Source organism: Cyclopterus lumpus, chromosome 12 (assembly GCF_009769545.1).
Source record: "Cyclopterus lumpus isolate fCycLum1 chromosome 12, fCycLum1.pri, whole genome shotgun sequence".
Classification (NCBI taxonomy): Eukaryota; Metazoa; Chordata; class Actinopteri; order Perciformes; family Cyclopteridae; genus Cyclopterus; species Cyclopterus lumpus.
This window is the reverse complement of record NC_046977.1, coordinates 16,347,215-16,369,333: the sequence shown is the minus strand read 5'-3', so window position 1 is coordinate 16,369,333 and position 22,119 is coordinate 16,347,215. Positions and strand designations below refer to the sequence as shown.

Below are 22,119 nucleotides of genomic sequence, written 5' to 3'. Positions count from 1 at the left end.
CCGCAGTATCTGAGAGTAAAAGAAATAAGCTCAACTGAGCTTGAGTGCGTCCGCGCTCCACACTATCCCCGTTTCAAACGACACAAAATACATGTCATTAGACGCAAGGGCATAATGACACGTATTCAAGTGGGCCGGTGACGGTAAGCTGCTCTCAAAGAGAATCATTTTGAAGTTGAATAGAGAGCGACGTTGTGTGCGTGTAAGCATTAAACAATGCGATGAAAACCTGTGGTGGAGCTCTTAAGGTCTCCCCGAGGAAATCTGGTCTAGTGCGTTGTGGCTGACGACAGGTCTCAGTCGTGCGCGCATATATCCATAAGTGCATGCACATGCATGTTTATCAGTGCCCGGAGAGTTATGATTTATGATGATTGTGATTTATGCAGGTGATGGATGACCACATTAAAAGCAGCAGGTTTCACCCCCCCCCGCCCCCCCCCCCCACACACACACACACACACCAAGTCTCTCTATGAATATTACATGTGATGCACAATGAATACAAAACAATAAAGATACGTATGTAAATGTATACAAAAAGCAAGACAATGATTTCTTACCCTCGTTAGGATACATGTATCTATACTAAGGCATCATACCCATATAGGCACACCCATTACTAATATTACCCCTGAATACACAGTTGCAAACAAACTTAGTCCTCAATAAAAAATCTTTTATGTATGATTTCTTTTTTTTATAACTCATTCTTGCTCTTGCCCTTTTGTTATAAATATCACCAAATATTCCTGTGCCTTTTTAGAATTCCTTCGGTTTGTGTTGCCGGGCAGCATGTAGTCTGGCTTAACATGAAAGGGCTGAAAGCAGCTTTACAAGTACATGACTGTGCAAGGATTTCTGCTTTTTTGAAAGTCTCCAACACCTTTGAAAAGAAGTTTCATCACACAAAGCGTCCGTGATCCTCTGCTCTGAATTAATGAACGCACTGCGAAGAATACAGAACAGTGTTGCACCCTCGACAACATGACTGAGAACGACAACGAAATAAAGACATTTACCCACAATTAATGGAACTTTGTGTACGTGTATTATCCTCACCATTTAATGTGTAAATCTGGCTTTACTATGAGCCAGCGCCCAGCCGCAGAAGCACGTTTTTGTAGCTCTCCGAGGAGCTGATCCTGCTGCTGGGAACTGTCCCCTAGCATCACCAGCGTGTGTAGCTTATGTGTATGTTTTCTTCATTCAGTTAGACAAATTAATGTTCATCAAAGTACACGCAAAGTGACATTTTGTCAGACCGTCTCCTGTGGTGCTTTTGGAAAGCATCCCAACCAAACGTTCTCTCTCCCAACTCGTCCAATACGGAAGGTTGTTTCCGAGGCTCTTTAAACTATAACGCTCTGGCATCGCCGTTGGACGTGTCAGGGAAGGCACGGACAGAAAAGATCATGGTTTGTGTTGAAATAAGTTTGCGTTATATTGAATAAGTGTGCTTCTCACTACCTTTTTTTTCGTATGCAGCAAACTACGGTCAAATATGTTAAACGTGGTTTTCGCACAGGACACAAACAGCCGTCTCCTGGGTCAAACTCTGTGTTTGTCGGACGCATCCATCCTCCCAGACCGCCTCTCTAAGTGGACTTTCCCTTCTCGTTATACGTGTTCAGTTGCTCTGACCGTCTCACGCCGGCCCGGTGGGGGTTCCACTGCAGCGCCCTGAGCATTTCACACGACGGCTAAAGGGTGCCTCGTGCGTCAATCAATGTGTGACGCGGTGGTGACTGAGAACGGGTTGTTCCAACAGAAGGCATCGCCCCCCCTCCAGGACCGTATTGGCCTCCAGAGAGCAGCGGACCATCTGATCTGAACTCCCCACTTTAGACCAGAAGGAGCAGGATTATGAAGGATCCTCACCACCATATTGATAGACTGTTGCAGATTCTACCCTCAGGCTAAAGCCTTTGTTTCCATTACAGACAGACAATCGGGCTGATGAACTGTGTCCTCTGTGCGCCCTTGGCCTTCATTGTCCTCGCCGAATCCATTTGCATTGCCTCAGACATTTGCAGATTTGCACTTTGCCATGTATAAACTTTGCGTGTATAGTTTGCTGAAATGTTTTTTTTTTTAATGCTTTTAAATTACATTATGATTCTTAACACACAAGTATTTGAGCACAGCCTGAAGATTATGCCGCATTGCATTTATTTTCAAATAAGTAACAGTAACTGATGAAAAATATGAACGCAGCACTTTTTTTCTTTCTAGTTCTGTGTTAGGGAGCACTTCTTCTTTGCTATACAACAATATAATCCACCCACCTAAAAGGATGTTGATGAAACAGCATGGTTATTAGGACCTTGAGCTGGTCACTAAAAAAGGCCACTCTATAACTCATTCTAAACAAATTAACATGATTAGGGCTACAGATTTGCATTTTGGTTTGCAGAAGAATTTCCATTTTTTCTTGTCATAAATCAACAAATCATCCATCCCTACTGTGCACTGTGCTGCTATGAGACTCAGACAGGAAACTGAAGGCGTTGCACGTTTTGTCACCTCAGCTCAGGACGTTCCTTCAGTTCTTCTGTGTGACTAACACTCAGCTTCTACATCTGTTTTTTAAAGCTTGTTTTGAAGAAAAAACAAGCTTCTTATTTGAGTATTTGAGAATACGGGGTCATATGTCAAAAAGCAGCAATATACTGTGATTACCCCGAGCTGCAAAGGTGTCTCAAAACTAAAGTACATTTTCTAATCTTCTATTATTAACATTAGAAGTTGAACTGATACATATTTGACAGAATGAATTGCTGTGTGAAATTACCCAATTATAACTTATCGAGGAAAGAAAGAGCTGCTTCAAATTAGACTTCATTAGAGCTTTTTGCCACAGACAGTTCAATTTATTAACGTTTCATAAGCATGAATATCTCATTGCCACCGGCACACTGTTGGTTCATGACTTCATACAGTTTAGTGCTAAAATGTGCAGCGATCTATACTGTTAGTAGTAGTATGATTTATTGCCAATAATGAGAATATGTCACTTATTGGGGTTGTATCTTTGCTTCTGACACTGACATATTTATATAGAATATCAATCGTGTTGACTTCAGGCCTGTCTCGATGCAATACAATGCATTTGAATATGATTAATCTTGAAAGAGTTGTTGTGAACACTTTTATTATTCCATTATTCCTACTGGACAGTATTTTGGCCACTGTTTAAAGGAGGGCATTTCTGGCATCAGTACCAGAGAAATATGTAAATTACAATGGACTCAATGTAATGATCATGATAAAAACCTTTTTAGATGATTAATTATATTCCGTTGGGACAAATATTGCTACAATCTAATTGTATTAGAAGTAAAATGGAAATCAGTCAACTCAAATTAAGCCTTTCAAAAGAGGCTATTGTTTATTCATAATGCGACGCTGCAGTAGTGTGTATACACTATATATGCTGTTTCTCCAATATTTGATTGTTACCATGCAAAGCTGTTGGTGAGTGAAAAACACTGTATATTGATAGCTGTATGATGGCACGCTTACAGCTGGCTGCAGATAAAGTGAACCAGATGGAAAGAAATGGCTGTTGAACGGGCCACATTTGGTATGAAATACTGTAAACGTCATCTACTCCAGGAGTAAATTGACCCAAAATTGAGCCATTCACACAACCGTTCACATGTTGAATCTGTAGGCAACGGGACAATATGTTGGCAATGGAAGCGATCTGGTTTGCGAGCTTTGGTTGAAAACAGTCCGTGTGGCGGAACGCATCGGCTGAAATGCAATTGGTGGAACCCAGCGGCCGTCGTCTGATGGCGATTTAGATTTTTAGTGCTTTAAAATGAGTTTGTATGCTGGGTACTTGTCAAACAATGTGGTCGTACACACATCATATCCAACTCCAACTCCAGTGCAGCATCTCAAGCTGCTACTCGGACTGTAAACAATTGGCCTCCGCTGGTTACACTGGAGGAATCTAGCCCCTTGCCCCCCAGAGGCGTATTCGTCCTCAGATCGATATCTGATGTTATCTCATGCATCTTGGATGAATTGGATAGCTGCCTGATCATAAAAAAAGCTAAATCTAAATCAACTCAAGGTTCATTGGAAACTAATCTAAATCATACAGGCGGTGCACTCCTGTTAAGCATGTTCAGATTATATTAAATTAGTGAATGTTGCCTCATTCAGTTGCATTTCTGGTACTTATTGAAAGAGGGCAAAGCACGTCCACACCCCCAGAGCGAAAATGGCTCTGACATTTTGATCAAAAAGGCTGCTTTTAAAATATTGCTATTGCTCTGATAAGGATCAGAGTCAAACTATTCAAACTATTTCATGAAACTGTGTAGCTTTTGGATGGTGTATGATTTTGATCTCAGAAATAAATGTCATTTTTTAATGTTTTGGTGTAATGTGAGGGCTAAATGTTAATGGTTTCCCGGCTTGGATGAGAGGGTGTTAAAACTCCTCTTTTGCATCTCAGGGTTGGTCACATGCTACGGAAATGTAAAGGAATCCAAATATAACAGGGCTGTGGCTGAGAGTCTCATTAATCCAACACAACTCAAACACAGTTTCATCGTTATGCTACTCTGCCTCTATTTTCTAGTTTTCTGGCCAAAACAACAAGCATGTTTAGTTAAGTTGTATTAGTTCAGCTTGAGTAATGCATCGGCTTCATTTCAGAGGGAACCCAGCCATGCCGAAGCCGTGCCAGTAACAACAATGTGTTTAAAGTACAAAGCGTAGGAATGTGCCTTCCTGTCCTTTTGTGAAAGGTTCTTCATGAAAGGTTCACGTGTTTCCTAATCAGCCGAGACTTTGATAGAACTGGATTTGATCCTGAAGAACTGCAAAAGCTCCATTTCCCTCCCCTTCCCAGAGTGGCTGTTGACACTTGCCAGAGGGTGCAATTGTGCAATTAGCACTCCGACAGCAACTACCAGCGAGTGTCATACTCTGTTAAAAAAAAAAATAGCGGGCATAATGTGACATTTAACAGAATATGGAATCCAAATGACATCACGATCCTGAATGTGATACCTTGAACTTTTTCAAGCGCCCTGGTATGAAAACACTACCGGGGCTCAAATGGAACGTGGAAAGGAAGTTAAAAGGAAAAGCCCCGACTCCCTCGGGAGCTGCGTCAATTTAAATGAATACATTTAGAAACATTTTTTTGTCATAATTTCTTCACACGAGTTCCAGCACTACTTCCTTCCCGCAGTGGGTTTCGAAGTTTATGGAACCAGACTCTGGGGTGCTGATCTTGGTGTGTTTTCTGAGTAAGCGCAGAGCCCCCCTTTGGTACAGGATGAGCACCTTGTGTGGAGTAAAAAGGCTGTACAGCTCACAACGGGGAACCTCTTCAAAAGGCTGTTTACATTTTTATTAGTTTTTTTACAAGAATTGATTAAAGGAGAGAGGTATCGATTTGGTAGGAATTATGTGAAAAAAACGAAAAAATAATATATTTAAATCAGAATCTCATGCAAAAAAAAGGCAACACATGTTGAGGGATGGATATTACTGCATATTTGGTAACGCCAACCCCATCACAGATCCAGCAGTTTAGTCAAAGTAATCTGACATTTGACTCACCACTTATACTGATAACACAATCAGACCATTCAAAGCTGCTTTACATTTTGTAAATGACTATTGTATATTTTGTATGTATCACGCGTTGCTTATTTCTGTCACTACCCACCTGGGTCTTCACTTCATTATGTTTATATAAGATCATATTTATATATCATTCCTACTACTACAGTATTTCATTGGACTGGTACCTACTGTGACAATGCATTTGAAAGTTGAATCAGATCTAATATTGATATGGTTACTCTTCATTTCAATACTGTCTACTTGAAAAGCATTAGCAGTATATAAACAATTAACGAATAGTTTATAACACAATATAAAATAATATTGTGCACTTCTGAGCCGATATGGAGACATTTTTAACGTCCATAACGGTGGTATAAACAGTTATGAATGCTTGATAACACATGGCAATCAGTTTTCATTTACACTACAAGATCCGAAACAAAACTGTCTGTCCATATTTATTCTCCCCTATGATGGCATCAAATTTAAATATTCTCAAAGTAGAAAAGCAAATTTCGACGTCTCTGTTCCCCAAAAAGGAGCAGCCTCCGTGGGTGGCTGTAGCCTGATTCTAGCAAAACGAACATGCCTATAGGGGAGCGCCATTCAAAAGATATGTAATCTCCGCAAATGTCTCGGCTCCCTTCAGAGAACAACACTTTAATAATTCAAACATTTGCTGAGTAGGAGCCAAATCCTTGTGAAATTAAAATTAATGTGACTCGTAAAATACAGTTCATTTTCAGCAAAAACGGCAACAAAAAGATTTTAAAAAAAACAGGACAAACTTATATAGTATAGACAGCGTCCAATAGGAGTCTGATAATACTGGCGCCTTACAATGAGGCACTCCAGAGAAGAAAAACAACAACATTAATATTCTCTGACTTGAACCGAATGATCATGTTTTATTTAATTTTTTTTACCTCATATTTTGCCTTGTAGCACAAAACAATGAACTGTGCTAAATTATAAACTACTAACAAAGAATAAATGGATTATTAATGTGGCAGGACGGCTTTATTCAAACCTTCAAACTGGTCACGAGCTGCAGCCACGCTCTCTCTGCATTGAGGTGATTTCATGGCACCTCTTGCAGTGTCCAACCTCATAAGTATATGAATAGCAATTGAAATGGCATGGAGCCTCCTTCCTTCCTTTTTATGATTCCAGCTGAATTCCTGCAGGCTTAATTTCCGCCTCATCCTCTCAACTCAGTTGGCTCACATGTTGCAGATAAAAAACTGCGAACCAGGAATCAAATGTGCTCCGAGCGAAGAAGGTTGATACAGGAAAATGGGTTAATGGCCGCGTGTATTTTTTACTCCTTGTTGGAGTAAATATCGCTTGCTTATGTTATCAATTTAAGGGTTTAATCCGTAAACCAGTCCACCACTTGCAGGTGCGGACTGGTGTGTCCTCATAGGTGTTGGGATGGATTGCCACGACTGAAACACAGATGGCAAACAAGGTCAACATTGAGCGTTGTCAGTTCAAGCACGGTGCCACGCTAGAATGAGCGTTTAGCTCAAAGAGATGCTGCGCCGAAGTGCAGCCTGAAACAGCTGCCGGCATGGCAAAAGAGTGGAAGATTGGAGGATACCGACTCAATTTAAAAACTCAAGACTGCCAAAGCCTCATATCAAACTCGGCTGGACTGCGGGTGTTTTTTATAAACTTCCAAACTTCACGGCCAGGAGTTTGTCAGCAGCTTGTGGATATTTGTTTCTCAATAATCCCTTGGTCTTTAATGTGTCAGAAACTGTCAAAAAAGAGTCCATCGCAATTTCCCAAAGCCTTTGGTGACATCTTCACATTGATGGTTGTCACACGGCCAGACAGGACGCATATATTGTAAAACCCAAAAGAATTCCTCTCTGCTATCACACGAGACAAAGAAAACAGGGGGGGGGGGGGGGGGGGGGGGGGGGGGGTGTTTAAGACGCTAATCACGATATTGCGAATTTGGCCAGGGACCTTTGTTGCATGCCATTCCGTATCTTTCTTTACCGCAGTCATCTTTTTTGTCAAGGCTGGACGTTTCGTAAAGCAACTCATCAATGTATCAGTTCATTGTCTGAGCGTTGTATCGCGCGCTCACTACTAGCCGTGAAGTTGTGTGCACTTTCGGAAACAGACTGTGTGGGCGTGTTGTTCACTTTAATTACACTTCCACTTTTCAGTGGCGTAGTGTCATGATACTGCCAGTTACTTAGCCCCTCTCAGTCCCTGTACATTTCTGGGACGGTTATGTATTCATGCAGAAAAAGACGTTTGGGGGCTTTTGAAAGAACACGTGAAGGGGGGTGGGGGGGGTTGATACTCCTGTTATCTGAGGACGAAGCACGATGGGGTAGCCAGAGCCCCTGGCAAGAGGAAAAAGGTGGGGCTTATACAATTCAATTTGGGGGCAATAGAGAGCGCAATAGATGCGGGGAATCTTTTTCTAACAAGGTGCAACTGAGCCCTGTTTTCCTTTGTTAACCTGGGAAACAAAGAGACATGCATATACACAGTTTCAAAAAACATGCTGTAGAATCTCCTCTCTCTGTGTGTGTGACATCCAGGAAACAGAAGATCCCTATTTGTCTTTGCTGCGGGGCCGAGCCAAGCTCCAGATGCTGCTAATAATACACGGCTCATTGGGGTCTTGGAGTACGTGTGACTGTATTTCTGCATGTGCAATAAAGGAGGAGGGCCTGGGGCAGAAAGAGCCACGTCTACAACATTTCAGCACATGCATCATCATCCTGTACTTAATGCAAGGAGGAGTTCTTTTGAGGATGACCCAGCAATCGAGGGAAGATGGCATGAAATTGCCCCTCTGAGATATTTAAGAGGCGTTTGCACTGAATAAGTGGAAATACTTCTCCCCAAGAGGCTTTTCCGGCATTGTCATCCGAGCAGCTGTTCGTTCACCAAATGATGATAAACCAAGGTGTTTTGCAGTTTCCTTCTATTTCGTCAAGCAGAAAAACACTTGAGCCAGGCAGAGAAAAACATATATCTTGTCCTAATTAGCCCCCCTGTTCCCTTTAATAGCGGCTCAATTATTGGCTGACGAGAGCAGCGTGATCTCGCTCCAACTCCAGAGTCACACACTGAGGCCAGAAACGGATCGCTTTCTGTAAACTGTAAAATACTCTTAATAATTCAGTCTTTTAAAACTCTTCTCTTGCTTGATCACAGATATGACAAATTTAATAATTCAAAGCAAGATTTCAAGATGTACACATTCAAAGCTGCCTTGAAGGGAGAATACTTTTTGGGTAGCTGGGCTCGGAGAACAAACGTCTTAACTGGGCTCTGAGACCAACTTCCTTGAGATCTCACTCAGCGGTCCACGCCTGCTTGCACTTAAGCTCTTAATGGTTCCTTAAAAACTGATGAAGTAAATGGGAGAGGGACCCGAGAAATGAAAGTGTTCTTCTAAATGGTTTTTTTGGCGGAACGCCTGTGGAGTGGAAACGGAACTGGAGGGGAAATTATCCAGGGGACATGCAAAGTGAGTGCTGTGGCAGGCTGTGTGACATCCTTCTCTCTTCTAAGGGGAGGAGGCGTACGGTCACTATATTTCCAGGAAGCAGGAAGGAGGTGCTTGAGGAGAAAGCCTGGAGGGGGTCGGTGAACTGGCTAATCAATTGTTTTGTCACTTACCTAGTGTTGCTTTCTTAGACTGCTTCTGTGATTGTGTTTGCCAACAAAGTATGTACCGTCATATATTCGTCCTTTCAGAGTTGTGCATGCTGTAGTCCAATTTCAACCATCAATCACATCAAAATGATGACTGGGGACGATTATTGTAGGATTCCAGCAGTACCAATATTGGTGCCCTTGCTGCCGATCAATATCAACGATTACCAGGACTCTTATAGATACTCCTCATAATTCCAAATGGACTCAAATGTATCACAATGTGCCCATATCTTCTTCTTTTTTGGAAAATGACCATGGCCTATTATTCTTAGTTGCTGTTTACAGGGAGGTAGAGATAATTAATGTTCTAGATCTAATTATTGGCTGTACAGCCTATATGGTACAGAACATTTATAAAAACACCAGAAAATATGACATTCTGTCCCATTAGGGCCTCCTGCTCCCTGACAATAGTAGTTATCTTTGTAACCATGGCGAAGAAGGTTCCCCTGATATTTGTGCCTAAATTTACCAAAGCGCAACCACATTGAATATCATCTTGGATTTGAAACGAGAGGGAGACCAAAATGTTACAAATGTCAGTAATTTTATCTTGGAAGACAAATGATGTTGTCTTGTTGATAGCTTATGTGTTGTTCGAGATACAAAAATAAAATTTTAAATAAAATTAATTAGAGGACTCGTTGGTTATTTAACCCAGTCATCAGAGCATTTCAGCAGGCAAACTGATAATGCTGAGTTTTAAATGAATAAATGAAATCAAATACAGATAGCATTACCGACTGGTGCGATAGCTTACTAGTTATTACTGAATTTACCATTTTGGAACCGGTACCTATTTATGATCAGTCATCAGTAACCATCCCTAAAGCAACATTAAACTCTTGTATTCCCAGTTGCTTTTCTTTTAACTCATCGGAGGTGTATTTGTAACTGATGCTGTCTGAAAGACATTGTTATTCATCTCTCAAGGCATCGTCATCATTAAAAAGTGTTAAACTATAAGGAGGCATAGAGTAAATCAATTGTATTGACCTGTATTATTAACATTAACTCTTGCTGATATTGATGTTGGTTTCTTACTTTTTCCTATCGTCCAAAAAAAGAAATCTAGAACATAATCTGAACGTGAGACTGCATTATAAGTTTATGCAATCAGCATATTTTTCGAGAGGAAATGTTCTATTTAGCCTTTGAACATGCTGATAATACATGTTCTTTATTGTAATTGTTGTAGAAATACAGTCAGATATTAATAAAGAACTCAAGAGTACTATGCCATGAAATGTGTTTTTTTTTTATAGACAAATCCCAATATACCCCACGACATTTCTGTCTGAAAACAACACTAAATATTTAACTACTAACCTGGTTTACCAGTTCATAAACAGTCCCACTGTGTTTTATCAGCTCACGAAAGAAGAATTTACAGAAAAACTCAGAGTGAACCTCATTCTGTCTTGTTATACAATTGTCATTCAGCAGAAAGTTGAGTGGTGGACAATAAAATAGTGTCACATAACATCACATAGCATACATATTGCAGTCTGCACCACTAATTGTGTTTTGGGCATATTTTAAAGCTCCTAAACTCCCTCTGTGTTTACCTCACTCGCGTGGTAACGTTGCATAATTATGCTCTTTCAAAATGAATGTGTACCGTCCACTTCCTCAATACATGGGCAGATTCTTTCTCTCCCATAGGCCTATTAAATATAAATTCTCCTGCATATGTGTTTCAAGCTTGAATAATCTTGTATTTGTAGGATGTTGAAACAGTTTGATGCATATGTGACTTTTATGGCAGTGTGTTGCATGCGTCATGAGAGTAGCGTATGGACATAGCTGTGTGGCCGAGGCCATATATATATATATATATATAAATATAAATATAAATATAAATAAATATATATATATAAATATACAGTATATATATACAGTATATATATATATATATATATATATATATATATATATATATATATATATATATATATATATATATATATATATTAGAGTTATAAGGGCACTGCTAATTATGTCATTTAGAATTACAATTGTGGCTCTGGCGAATTGAAAATAGTACTTGAATATTAAATAACGTAATTGTTCAGCCCTAATAGATATAACCAGTGTAGGCTAGCTTTTTAATTAGCCTCCTTTTATTAATGTTTACAGCCTTGCAGTCATTCTGTTATCAATTTGTTCACACTTCTGTAGTTCTTTTCTCCAAGTGGAGACGTTGTAGCTGTTCGCTTATTCCAACTTACTCCCATTCGAGATGACCTAAACTGCATTTCCCATTCCACTGATCACATTAACATTTGTACAATATGGTGTGAATTTGGTATTCGTGAATGGATGGTGGTGATCTCAGCAAAATCCCAGCGTCTCTGCACCCAACGTCTACGTGAGCAAAAGACTAAATCAGAGTAGATATGATCCCCTTCTGGGTTTGAGGAAGCTTTTAAGTTTGGAGTATCCAGCCCCAAAGTGAAACAGACAGTGTTCTGTTCAAACTCGTCTCCTGCCGGGCTCTGATAGCATCCTATGCCTTGTCAATACCTCATTGAATCCTACAGCAGGGTGAATGTGTTGCCTTTTGTTCTTGCACATTGCCATCCACAGAGACTGCTGCCGCTGCACACTCATAATGAAAAGCACAGCCGGCCAGAAAAATGCCACTTTCATCAAACTAAACCCAGCTTACGCCCGCTTCTCAATTATTAAACGGCTGAAATAAGCAACAGTGCGGAGCCCACCCGGCAGCAAACTAGCGTCGACACCTGTCAGTGATGTTGAAAAGGAGAGATTGTTCTCGAGATGGGGGGGATTTGGATTATGGGTATGTAGAGACACACAATACAATCACGCTGATTGCTACAGAAATACTTGCAGTGTTGGAGGAGAGAATGAGAACACCTCTTTTGTTTTCCAGCAGAGTGAAGTCAAGCTCCGTATTGACTCGAAAAGTATGACTAACGCAGCAGGGTTGCAGCCGTGCCCGAAATAAATCCGTCATGTTGGGAATTTGCTTATGACATACTATATTATATTCATATTAGAGCATGGCAGCTTCAAAATGATTATACCTAAACATGAGAATGTATTTATTTCTCGTTAAAAATACATCAAAAGGTGTTTTTTTCTTTCTCTCCCCATTCGACAAAGCAGCTAACTTGTATGCTACTGACTCATTTGGAACGTAGATAATCACAATATCAATTTTCTGTCCCGTTTGAGGTCGTCCCCAGAAGGATTGTAGGATAGAATTGGTTCACTTTGAATTCAGAGAGGCACACAGCGTTCTTCTACATCATTACTTCTGCCAATGCTGTATTGCCATGAGACGCATGCCATGGAGATCATGTTAGGAGGTCAATGTGTGATTTGCTAAATATGGCCGGACAATAGAGCATTGAAGCTACTGTTCATACTCAGCACAAATTGAAAGTTATGTGTTGAACCACGCTGTGGCTCATCTTTTGTCACAAAATTGAGTGTTCCTCAGCTAACATGAAAAATGGAAACTTCCCCACCCTGCCATGGAGATAGGCATCACAAGTCAGGCGGAATAAAACCGGAATCAATTTGGTCTCGCAATAATGTTCTTTGCCATTGCCTTTTCAAAATTGCTTATGCGCAACATAACACCATAATCCAGCGCAATCACTACAGTTCCTCTATAGCTCCAAATGTTCCAGCTGAACATAAGAAAGTAAGAAATAAACCCACTTTGTTGTAGCTGTCAAGCTTTTCTTCTGAACACAGTACACAAGCAGGAATTGCCGTAATTGCAAGTATGAGCTTGAGAAGATTGTTAGTCGATGCAAAAAGATAAAAGCTGTATCTGCTCCATTGTCAATATCAAGAGATGTATGACTTCTACAAAGTGGGTTGACATGCTTTGTATCCATTTGGCCCTCCCTATGCAGTAAAGCTGGATAAAAGATAATGACAATAATAAATACAGAGTATTTTTTTTCTCATTCACAGAAACAGTAACAATATAAATGTGGCTCGAACAATATGTAGGATTTTAGTAGTATTACTATATTTTACAGCATAGGGTATTCCTTAAATACTAATCACAAGGAAGCACCCTGTAGCACCCATTAACTGTCATAGGCGTGCACCCAAACCATGCCTCCTGGGATAAAGACGAGGCGAGTGACTGTAATTACCCTGGTTTATAAATATGCTCCTTATCATAGCGGAGTGATCCACATTCAAGACATATCATACACTTTGGGATTACCGTAGTGCCTCTCCTCTGTGCAGATTACCATAAATCTCACCACACAGCTCAGGGAAACATGAAGGGCATTTACAGTTCACATCCACAGGTTTGTATTGGTATATTAAATACACATTTCCAGATAATCTAAGGTCTGTAGACCCCCCTCGAAACTCCCCACCCCACACACACACACACACACACACACACACACACACACACACATATGGTACAAGCACACGGCTTCTGCCATGCCATGCTGATGCAGTGTCAAAATAGTTAGACAGCGTCCAATTATTCATGGTCCCTTGAAGTCAACATACCTCAAAGAACATTTGAAAAAGAGTAGCTTCAGAATAACAATTTGATACAAAGATGAAAACCATGTTAAAGCCACACACAATTAACCTCAGAGAACACAACAATTGAGTACTGCGTTAATGTTAAACAGTGGCCCTCTGAACCCATGTTGTAGATTGCTTTCCCTGGATCAGATTAGTTATTTTCTGTTTTCCACTTTAAGGTTTTTAAAAGTTAAACCTAAATAATTGGACACATCTAACATTTGAAGTCAATTGTGTTATGAGTGAAGAGTCAAATATGCTTAACTGTGAATCAACAGTTTCTTTTTACAGGGCATACTTGATAAAGGATTTACCTCTCTGTTGAGCCTTGTATTTTGATTTTGAGTTTTTATTTTTAGGGCTGAGGCGATGAATCATACCTCACACTCCCTGGAGCCAGAAATTGTGCATGTGCAGGAACCAGTGCCATTGCCTAGCACCTCCAATGCCTCTGGTGTGGCAGCAGGGTTGTAGCTCATGTAATACTCTTGGAGTTGGGAGCTCAGGTTCTGCTCTGGCTCTGGACTCTTTTTGCGACGCTTCCGCCCCACCATGGATCGCTGCTGCAGCAACCTGGTTGCACCTGGATAGCGCCGCCAGAACACGTAGATAATTGTCAAGATTAGGGACATGGTGAAGAAGAGTGCCACGCTGCCCACCACCACTTTGTGCAGAGTCATGTGCTCCATCTCTGGGGGTGGTATAGGAGTGGGTAGAGTGTGAGTAACTGAGTTTTTGGGGTCTTTGCTCATATACCCTGGAAGGGTAGGATGAGGAATTGGTCGAGGTCTAAATGGTGGGACAGGACCAAAGGTGCTGGCTGGTGGCATAGGTGGAGAGCCGCTAGTAGGGGCAAAGGTTGGTTCACCAGTGGCTTCAGAAATGAGATCTGACATTGGTGAAGGTGTTTCAGTCAGAACATAATCAGTTTCCTCACAGATACCATGGTTCCTTGTGGCTTCCATAATTTTTTCTCCCTGGAGATACTTTGGGCTGCTGCATATCATCGTGGTGTCTTTACTACCACGGAAATTCCTCAACCAAGCCACAAGTGGGCATATGCCAGTTCCACAATCCCACATGTTCCCTGCTAGGCTGATGGAGGTCAGTGAGATCCATGCTGACACTGCCTCCTGAGACACATTAGACAGTTTGTTGGATTCCAGGTTGAGGACTTGAAGGTTGGGCAAGCAGTGAAACACAGCTGGGTCTAGGATCTGGATTTCATTTCCAGACAGATCAAGTTTCTGCAGTGTATACCAAGTCCATGGAAGGCCCTGGTTGACCACCCTAATGCGGTTCCACTGCAGATAGAGTGATCTTAGGTTGGCTAATCGTGGAAACAAAAAAAAGTTGATCCGTGAGAACTGGTTGTGCTCCAGATGCAACTCCATCAGCTTCTGCAGCCCCAAAAAGGTGGTACGGGTAAGAGCCTTGATTCGATTGTAGCCCAAATCCAGAAACTCCAAACTTCGGCACTCCAGGAATGCTCGGATTGGGATGTTGGAGAGACCATTTGAGCGTAGGTGTAGGTTTTGTAATTTTCGCAAGCCATGGAATTGACCTGGCTGCAGAATTTCTAATTTGTTGTAGGACAAGTCCAGACTGCGGAGATTGGGAATTCCATGGAATGTTGAGTTGTGCAGGGATGTGATTCTGTTGGAGCTCAGTATCAGCTCTTTAAGCCTGCGGACCCCCTGGAATGCTCGACTGTCAACAGCTGAAATCTTATTATGGTCCAAATATATCCAGAGAAGCTGGCCGAGGTGAGCAAATTGATATGGCAGCAGGGTGTGCAGTTCATTGTAGCGCAGGGAGAGGCCTTGGCAGCCTACCGAGATGTTTTCTGGGACATCTAAGAAGCCAGCTGAATCACAATGGATTGTTTTCCCCTCACATCGGCAACTATTGGGACAGGTGCGTTCACCAAAGCTGAACAACAGAGGAGCCCGCAAGAGAAGGAGAAGAGGAAAGAGGAGGTGTTTCAGTCTTCCATAACACAGCAATGGACCTATAAGAGAATATAAGACAAAAGAAAGAGGGCAATTTAAGGATTTTACTGAAGTCACATTTTTAGAAGTTATATGCAGACAAGCCTTAGATAAGTAAAGATAAGTAAAACATGCAGTTTCTTCTGTGAAGTAAAAAGGATTTACAACTTTTACAACAGATTTAGTGAGTGAAAGATTTTTCAAAGCTTATTGTTAAATAGTACCAGAAGCACATGAAAAAAATATATCTGAAATGCTCTCAGGTGCTTTAAATAAAAGAATGATCTTCAGAAGAACATCATTAAAGCTTTCTGAAAAATATCGACTTTTGGAAAATTCTTTCTGCGATAATAATTTGGGTTATTCTCCCTTCAATACTGGTACTTATTGTTAACGCAGCCATAGCAAGAATCACAATCTATCCTTTGCATACCACATTTTAGTCTTCCTTTAATCATGGGTCACAATGCTCGTTTCTAAAAAAGTGATGTTGCTCTCCTCAAACATACTAATACTCACAAAGCCAACAAGGAGTCAATACGTTTTAGAGGATCATATGAAAGTACTGTTTTCTCAGGATAAGCACCAGCCCTCAACATTCAGTTTTGGACATTTGGCACAATTTGCAAGACCCCTATGACCCCCATGTTGATTGTACAGGGAAGGTTTTTAAACATACATTTTGATTAACATTTTCCTCTTAAACGTAGTTCTATTCATCAATCTAGATTGGTTTGGTGGAGAGTTGTCATGTGCTGGTGATATCGGCCTTAGAAATGTCTGCCTTCTGTTGAATATAATATAACAAGATGGCACTTGCTCAAATGGCCACCCCACAAATACATTTGAAAAACTCAAGATCAATTTCTTTTTCCAGAAATCCTGGTTGCAGAAAATCCACCTTGTGAGATTTAAACATTAATATCATCGCTTAGCTGTGACGTGCGGGTATGGATGCATGTTTCTGTGCGGGTGTAGTTTGGTGGAATGAAAATAGTTCCTCCATGTAATTGCTCACAACAAGGTCTGTACATTATCTTGAGTAACTGGGTGTTGATTTCTGGAAAGAACATTGCGGTTCAAGGCGAGTGCTATCTTGTTCCATTATATTGGAGAGAAGGCAGACATCTGTACTGCCGATATCACCAAAACTAAGCAACTCAAACAAAAAAAATCATAAATAGCACTACAGGTAAGAAGAAAAACATCTTTTTTTTCATTTTAGGTTGAGCTGTGCCTTTAAAAAAGGTGTGTCACTCTTGATGGAACCAGCATTGAGCTGGTTTGGATATACATATATTTTCATCTGGATCAATGGAAACCATAACCTTTACAATTCATATAAATGTAACAAATGACAAATTAGCTTCTTGAGGGTACTTATCACTATAAGTACCCTCAATAAGCTAATTTGTTTGAACAACCTTTTTTTAGTAGTCCTACAATTATATAACAATGCAGTTGTACAACAATCCTCAAATACAGGCAAAGCAATCAAAGATTATCCATAGCCAAAGAGTTTGAATGTTTTTGCCTGTCGATGTCAGTAACCAGATGCAAAAACTTAAAATGAAAGCTGACAGTTCACACTTTTTAACCAAAATAATCTTGTTTGATTTCAAATTGTACATATTGCAGTACACATCCAACAGTTAAAGGATGTGTCACTGACCTAATACATTCTGACTGCACTATATGTCAAGGACACACATCCTTGACCGAGGGCTCTCTTCTGGTCTCACACTGAGTAATGCTCTGACTCGGGATATTCATATCTCAGGACAACGCTGCTTTTAAATATACTTTTACCTCCCCCAAGGCACCTATCTGCTCTTTGGTTTTGCGGCAGCTGCTTTGCAGTTAACAGCGACAGATTTTGAAATCAACAATGAGAAGCTCTTCTAAAAGGGCATTAAGGGAGGCAGGGTTTTAATTTTTGTTTGGACAGGCTGAAATGACAATGGTTCTACATAGGGAGAAGGTGAGGGCGGGAATGACAAGTAGCATTGTGGAGATGTATAAAGTAGTAGTTACAGCTTGTATCTAATTAGTTTCTTTTTTTATTTCATAGGTTTCAAGGTCTAGTGGTTTTTAATAATAAATGATGCCACAGGTATCTTGTAATTTGAGTGGTGGGAGCACTATCAGTTGTTGAATTACTAATATTATACATTGTGTGTGTGATTGTTATATCTCAGAGAGAAATGATTTCCTTAAGTGGGGTACATTTTAAGGTATTCATTTTTAGCCTATTTGAGTATTTTCATGACATATTTAATAGTGGGTGGCTTTCCTTTTTTCCATCCTGTATTACTGATTTGAGTTGTGTTTGTAAAGTGCTGGTATTGTACATGATTTAGGTTACAAGGCTCTACATATATTATACATGACCAAAAAATACCTCCATCTATTTATTCTCATACACATGGGTTGCAAATATGAAAAAACACATATTGACAGAACAAGTATATAAAATAAATGATGATTAAACATCAGCATCAATTCATGCATATTAGAGACTTTACTTTATTAGCTTAACGTTATTAGTTGCCAACAGAACTGTATTTGGGTTGGAAGGAGTTGACTACGTGTACAGGACACACACATTTATCCTAACCTTAAACTAAACCTAAACTTAGTATCACCCTCAGCCATTAAACCAAGTCTTAACCCCAAAACAGCATCTCTTGGTCGAGGTAGGGAATGGATCAAATGTCCTCACTCTTAAGGTCTAACACTCAAATTGGTCCTCACAAAAAAATAAAAGTACAAGAACACACACAAATGTTTTGATTTTGCATATGCATAAGAAGTTAAAGTTTGACTTTTGACAAGGTTAATAAAATGACAGCAAGTGAATGAGATGAATACAAATACAGATACTGATCATATTACTTGCAGAATGTGCAACTCTGTATACATAACATTTGGAGAGACATATTGCTTTCCAGAACTTGGTGAACAGACAGAGATTATTAAAGATAAACAGACGGAATGACATTTTGAAATGCAAATTTGGAATTTGATCAATATTGCGTGAAGTAGTCACTTTATGTTCACATTGACAAGTCCTCAGAAAGCTGGCTACAGCAAGGGTCCAGGACTAGAAGTATTTCATGTACAGAAAATTACAATTGTTCTGTGTGCTGACCTGCTGTTGTAACAAAAATAAATCCTCCATCGTCTGGCAGAAAGTATGCGAAACACATTATTATGCATCATTACATCACAAATATTTGGATGTCACACATCACTGGTAAACTTTTTAGCTAAAATGGGTAGCAAATATGCACTGTCACAGATGATCTAAAATTATCACAAACTTCCTGTGTGTCACTATGCAACACCTCAGTACAGGCAGGTTTGTTTTGAGCCATAAAGTTACCAAAGAAGCACAGGTGAGTAAAAACAGCTCAAGGAACGAACACAGGACTTTCATCCAGGAGTTCATGTTGCATGTGAAACTAAAACTGTTATCAGTCAACCAGTCACGTGAGTCGATAGTTGTTAGTCACGTGAGTCACTAGAGTTGTTAGTCACGTGAGTCACTAGAGTTGTTAGTCACGTGAGTCACTAGAGTTGTTAGTCACGTGAGTCGATAGAGTTGTTAGTCACGCGAGTCGCTAGAGTTGTTAGTCACGTGAGTCACTAGAGTTGTTAGTCACGTGAGTCGCTAGAGTTGTTAGTCGAGTGAGTCGCTAGAGTTGTTAGTCACATGAGTCGATAGAGTTGTTAGTCGAGTGAGTCGAAAGAGTTGTGTGTCACGTGAGTTGCTAGAGTTGTTAGTCACGTGAGTCGATAGAGTTGTTAGTCACGTGAGTCGCAAGAGTTGTGAGTCGCAAGAGTTGTTAGTCACGTGAGTTGTTAGTCACGTGAGTTGCTAGAGTTGTGAGTCGATAGAGTTGTTAGTCACGTGAGTTGCTAGAGTTGTGAGTCGATAGAGTTGTTAGTCACGTGAGTCGAAAGTGTTGTTAGTCAAGTGAGTCGCTAGTCACTTTTGTTTTCCTACCTTACTAAGTGGTTTTGTTACCTAACTCTAACTTCCATAAGGACATATGTTTATCATGAAAAGACAATAAGCAGATGTGTAGATGCACGCTATGTGAAAATATGTGATGGAAAAAAAATCCCTTGAGTGCCCCAAACAGACGGACTACGATACGCATCACCTCCATTAGGTACTCTGTGAGCTGAAGCGTCCGCGGCACCTTGAATTATCATGTGTCCATTGTGAAGCCGTCAAGGAAACCTCATTATGTCATATCGCAAAAACTACATTTGGGATCAAACCGAGCCTGAGGGTTTACATATATTTTAGATGGTACAAAGCTTCAGGCTGTACGATGTGGTAGCGAGCCACAACCTTCAGACACCGGCTCATTGACGCCCCCGCAAGACATTATCTTTAATTAGCACACGTTGGTTCAGCATGGACCTCTGCGTCGACTGAAGAGTAATAACAACTAACTGGACATGTGTACTCCGGGTTCCCAGGGGAGATTATACAGAGCGGAATGAAGAGAGACTTTCACTTTAGCACAGATTGATTACCCAGTCAGTCAGAAGCAAGAAACAAGGACTCCGGCAGAATGCATACCCTGTATTTGGGCATGATGTGCAAGCCTCCTACAGCTTTTCCAAATATACATTAATCATTTTAAATGCTCGTCTCTGAGTCTGACCGACAGAAAACACAGAAAATAGCTGCCTGGAACGGCCATTACAGCTAACGGCACAGAGATCTACATCCCTACATCCGTCACTGCAGGAAAAGTTAGAACATTAAATATGAATAAAATGTGCAAACATGGTTCAGGCAAGGATTGCTATCAGTTTCTCCCCCTCCCCAGAAGAGATTTGATCTAATGTGGTAAGCTACACACATCTGTTTACCTGGCTATCTCGCCTTAGTAGAGCATGACCAATCAGAGCCGGAGGGTTTTGGAGATTTCATATCTCGCAGAAGTTAAATCTTGGAGATTTGGGCAACATGCAATGCAGCAATACCGAAGTACACATTAGTATAGTTATCACAAAGATAAATCTCTTCCTAATAACTTTCAAGTCCCAAGTTTGTTTTTTCCACTTCTTTTTAAGTATTAAATGGCAGTGGATGGGGTTTGTGTGGTAGGCTTGCAGTATGATAATGCTGTTAGCTGCTATAATTGTGCATTGATTAATATCTGTCACAGAACATCAGTGGATTGAGCGTACAGTCTTTTTTTTCTGCATGAAATCCTCCTATTATACTTTACCAAAAAGGTTTTGATGTTTTCTTTTGCATTATGTTGTGATGCTTTTAATGGTTTGATGTGAAGCACTTTGAATTGTCTTGTTGTTGAAATGTGCAATACAAATAAACTTGGCTCGCCATCCTCCAAACACTGTATTTATTGTGTATTTGGAGTACTGCACCAATTTAGCGACACAACCCTATAACACATTGACAGACTCATTAATGGCAGTAAAACATAAATAAATAAAGAATCAAAATTGATTTAGAAGGGATCAGAGAGTCATTTTTCTACCATATAAAAACCGGTGCCTACATACACACAATGCAACAGTAAAACTTTGTATTCTCAAACTGACCTAAATTAGAACCTTGCTGTTAAAAGCCGGTGCATTGCACTTGATTCATTGGCACATGGCTCTTGGAGAAGGACACGATGGGTGGTTGTGCTTCAAGAAAACTGGGGCACATTGTTTTTTTCTTTTATTGCATGCAGTGAACAATGTTTCAACACAATTTGCGTCTCATGTAGATGCAATTGCAGCCAATGAGTATCCATTACAGAACAGGCTTTGGGCTCCAGTTTCCCTCTGGGCTCAGCTACTGGACACTAAATGTTAATTTAATAAAATATATCATATCCCCGATTACCTCACCTACGGTTTACTTCCAATGAGACTCTCCTCCCCGCCCCACCCCCAGGGAAAGAGTGGATTCTGGCAGGCCCAACCGATTCAGCTGTCGTCTTCTTTGGCGGTGCGACAAAGTTGATATTACATTTGAATGCACGGTGCTCTGAGCACTGATGCAGAGGCTATTACCCAGAGTGCCCGAGTGGCTTGGCCAGCAGGGATAAGGCCACACGCTCGGGCACTTCAAAGAAATGAAAAGTGTGCAAGAAAACAAAATATTTCTTATTAAATAGTCTACTGTAATACACATTATACACATTAAAAAGGAAGTGGAAGCTTTTCAAGGTTATAGACTGGCAGAATTGTATAATCAACATGTGTATGAACTCAGACATTATATACTATACTAGATTGTGTACATCCCCTC

The 22,119-nt window shown here is 40.4% G+C and overlaps 1 protein-coding gene across 2 annotated transcripts in view; it reads right to left on the bottom strand.

Annotated features, from left to right (window-relative positions):
- Window positions 1-22,119, bottom strand: part of lrrtm4l1 (leucine rich repeat transmembrane neuronal 4 like 1) — a 40,676-nt gene that overhangs the window by 6,347 nt on the left and 12,210 nt on the right. Inside the window, exon 2 of one of the 2 annotated variants that reach the window (XR_004610632.1) lies at window positions 14,151-15,847. Coding sequence is in view for 1 of the 2 variants with exons in the window: in XM_034547119.1 (XP_034403010.1) it covers window positions 14,217-15,847 (1,631 nt within the window). In the remaining variant the exon portion in view is untranslated. The remainder of the gene's footprint in view (window positions 1-14,150; window positions 15,848-22,119) is intronic. The other variant, XM_034547119.1, reaches the window with a different exon arrangement.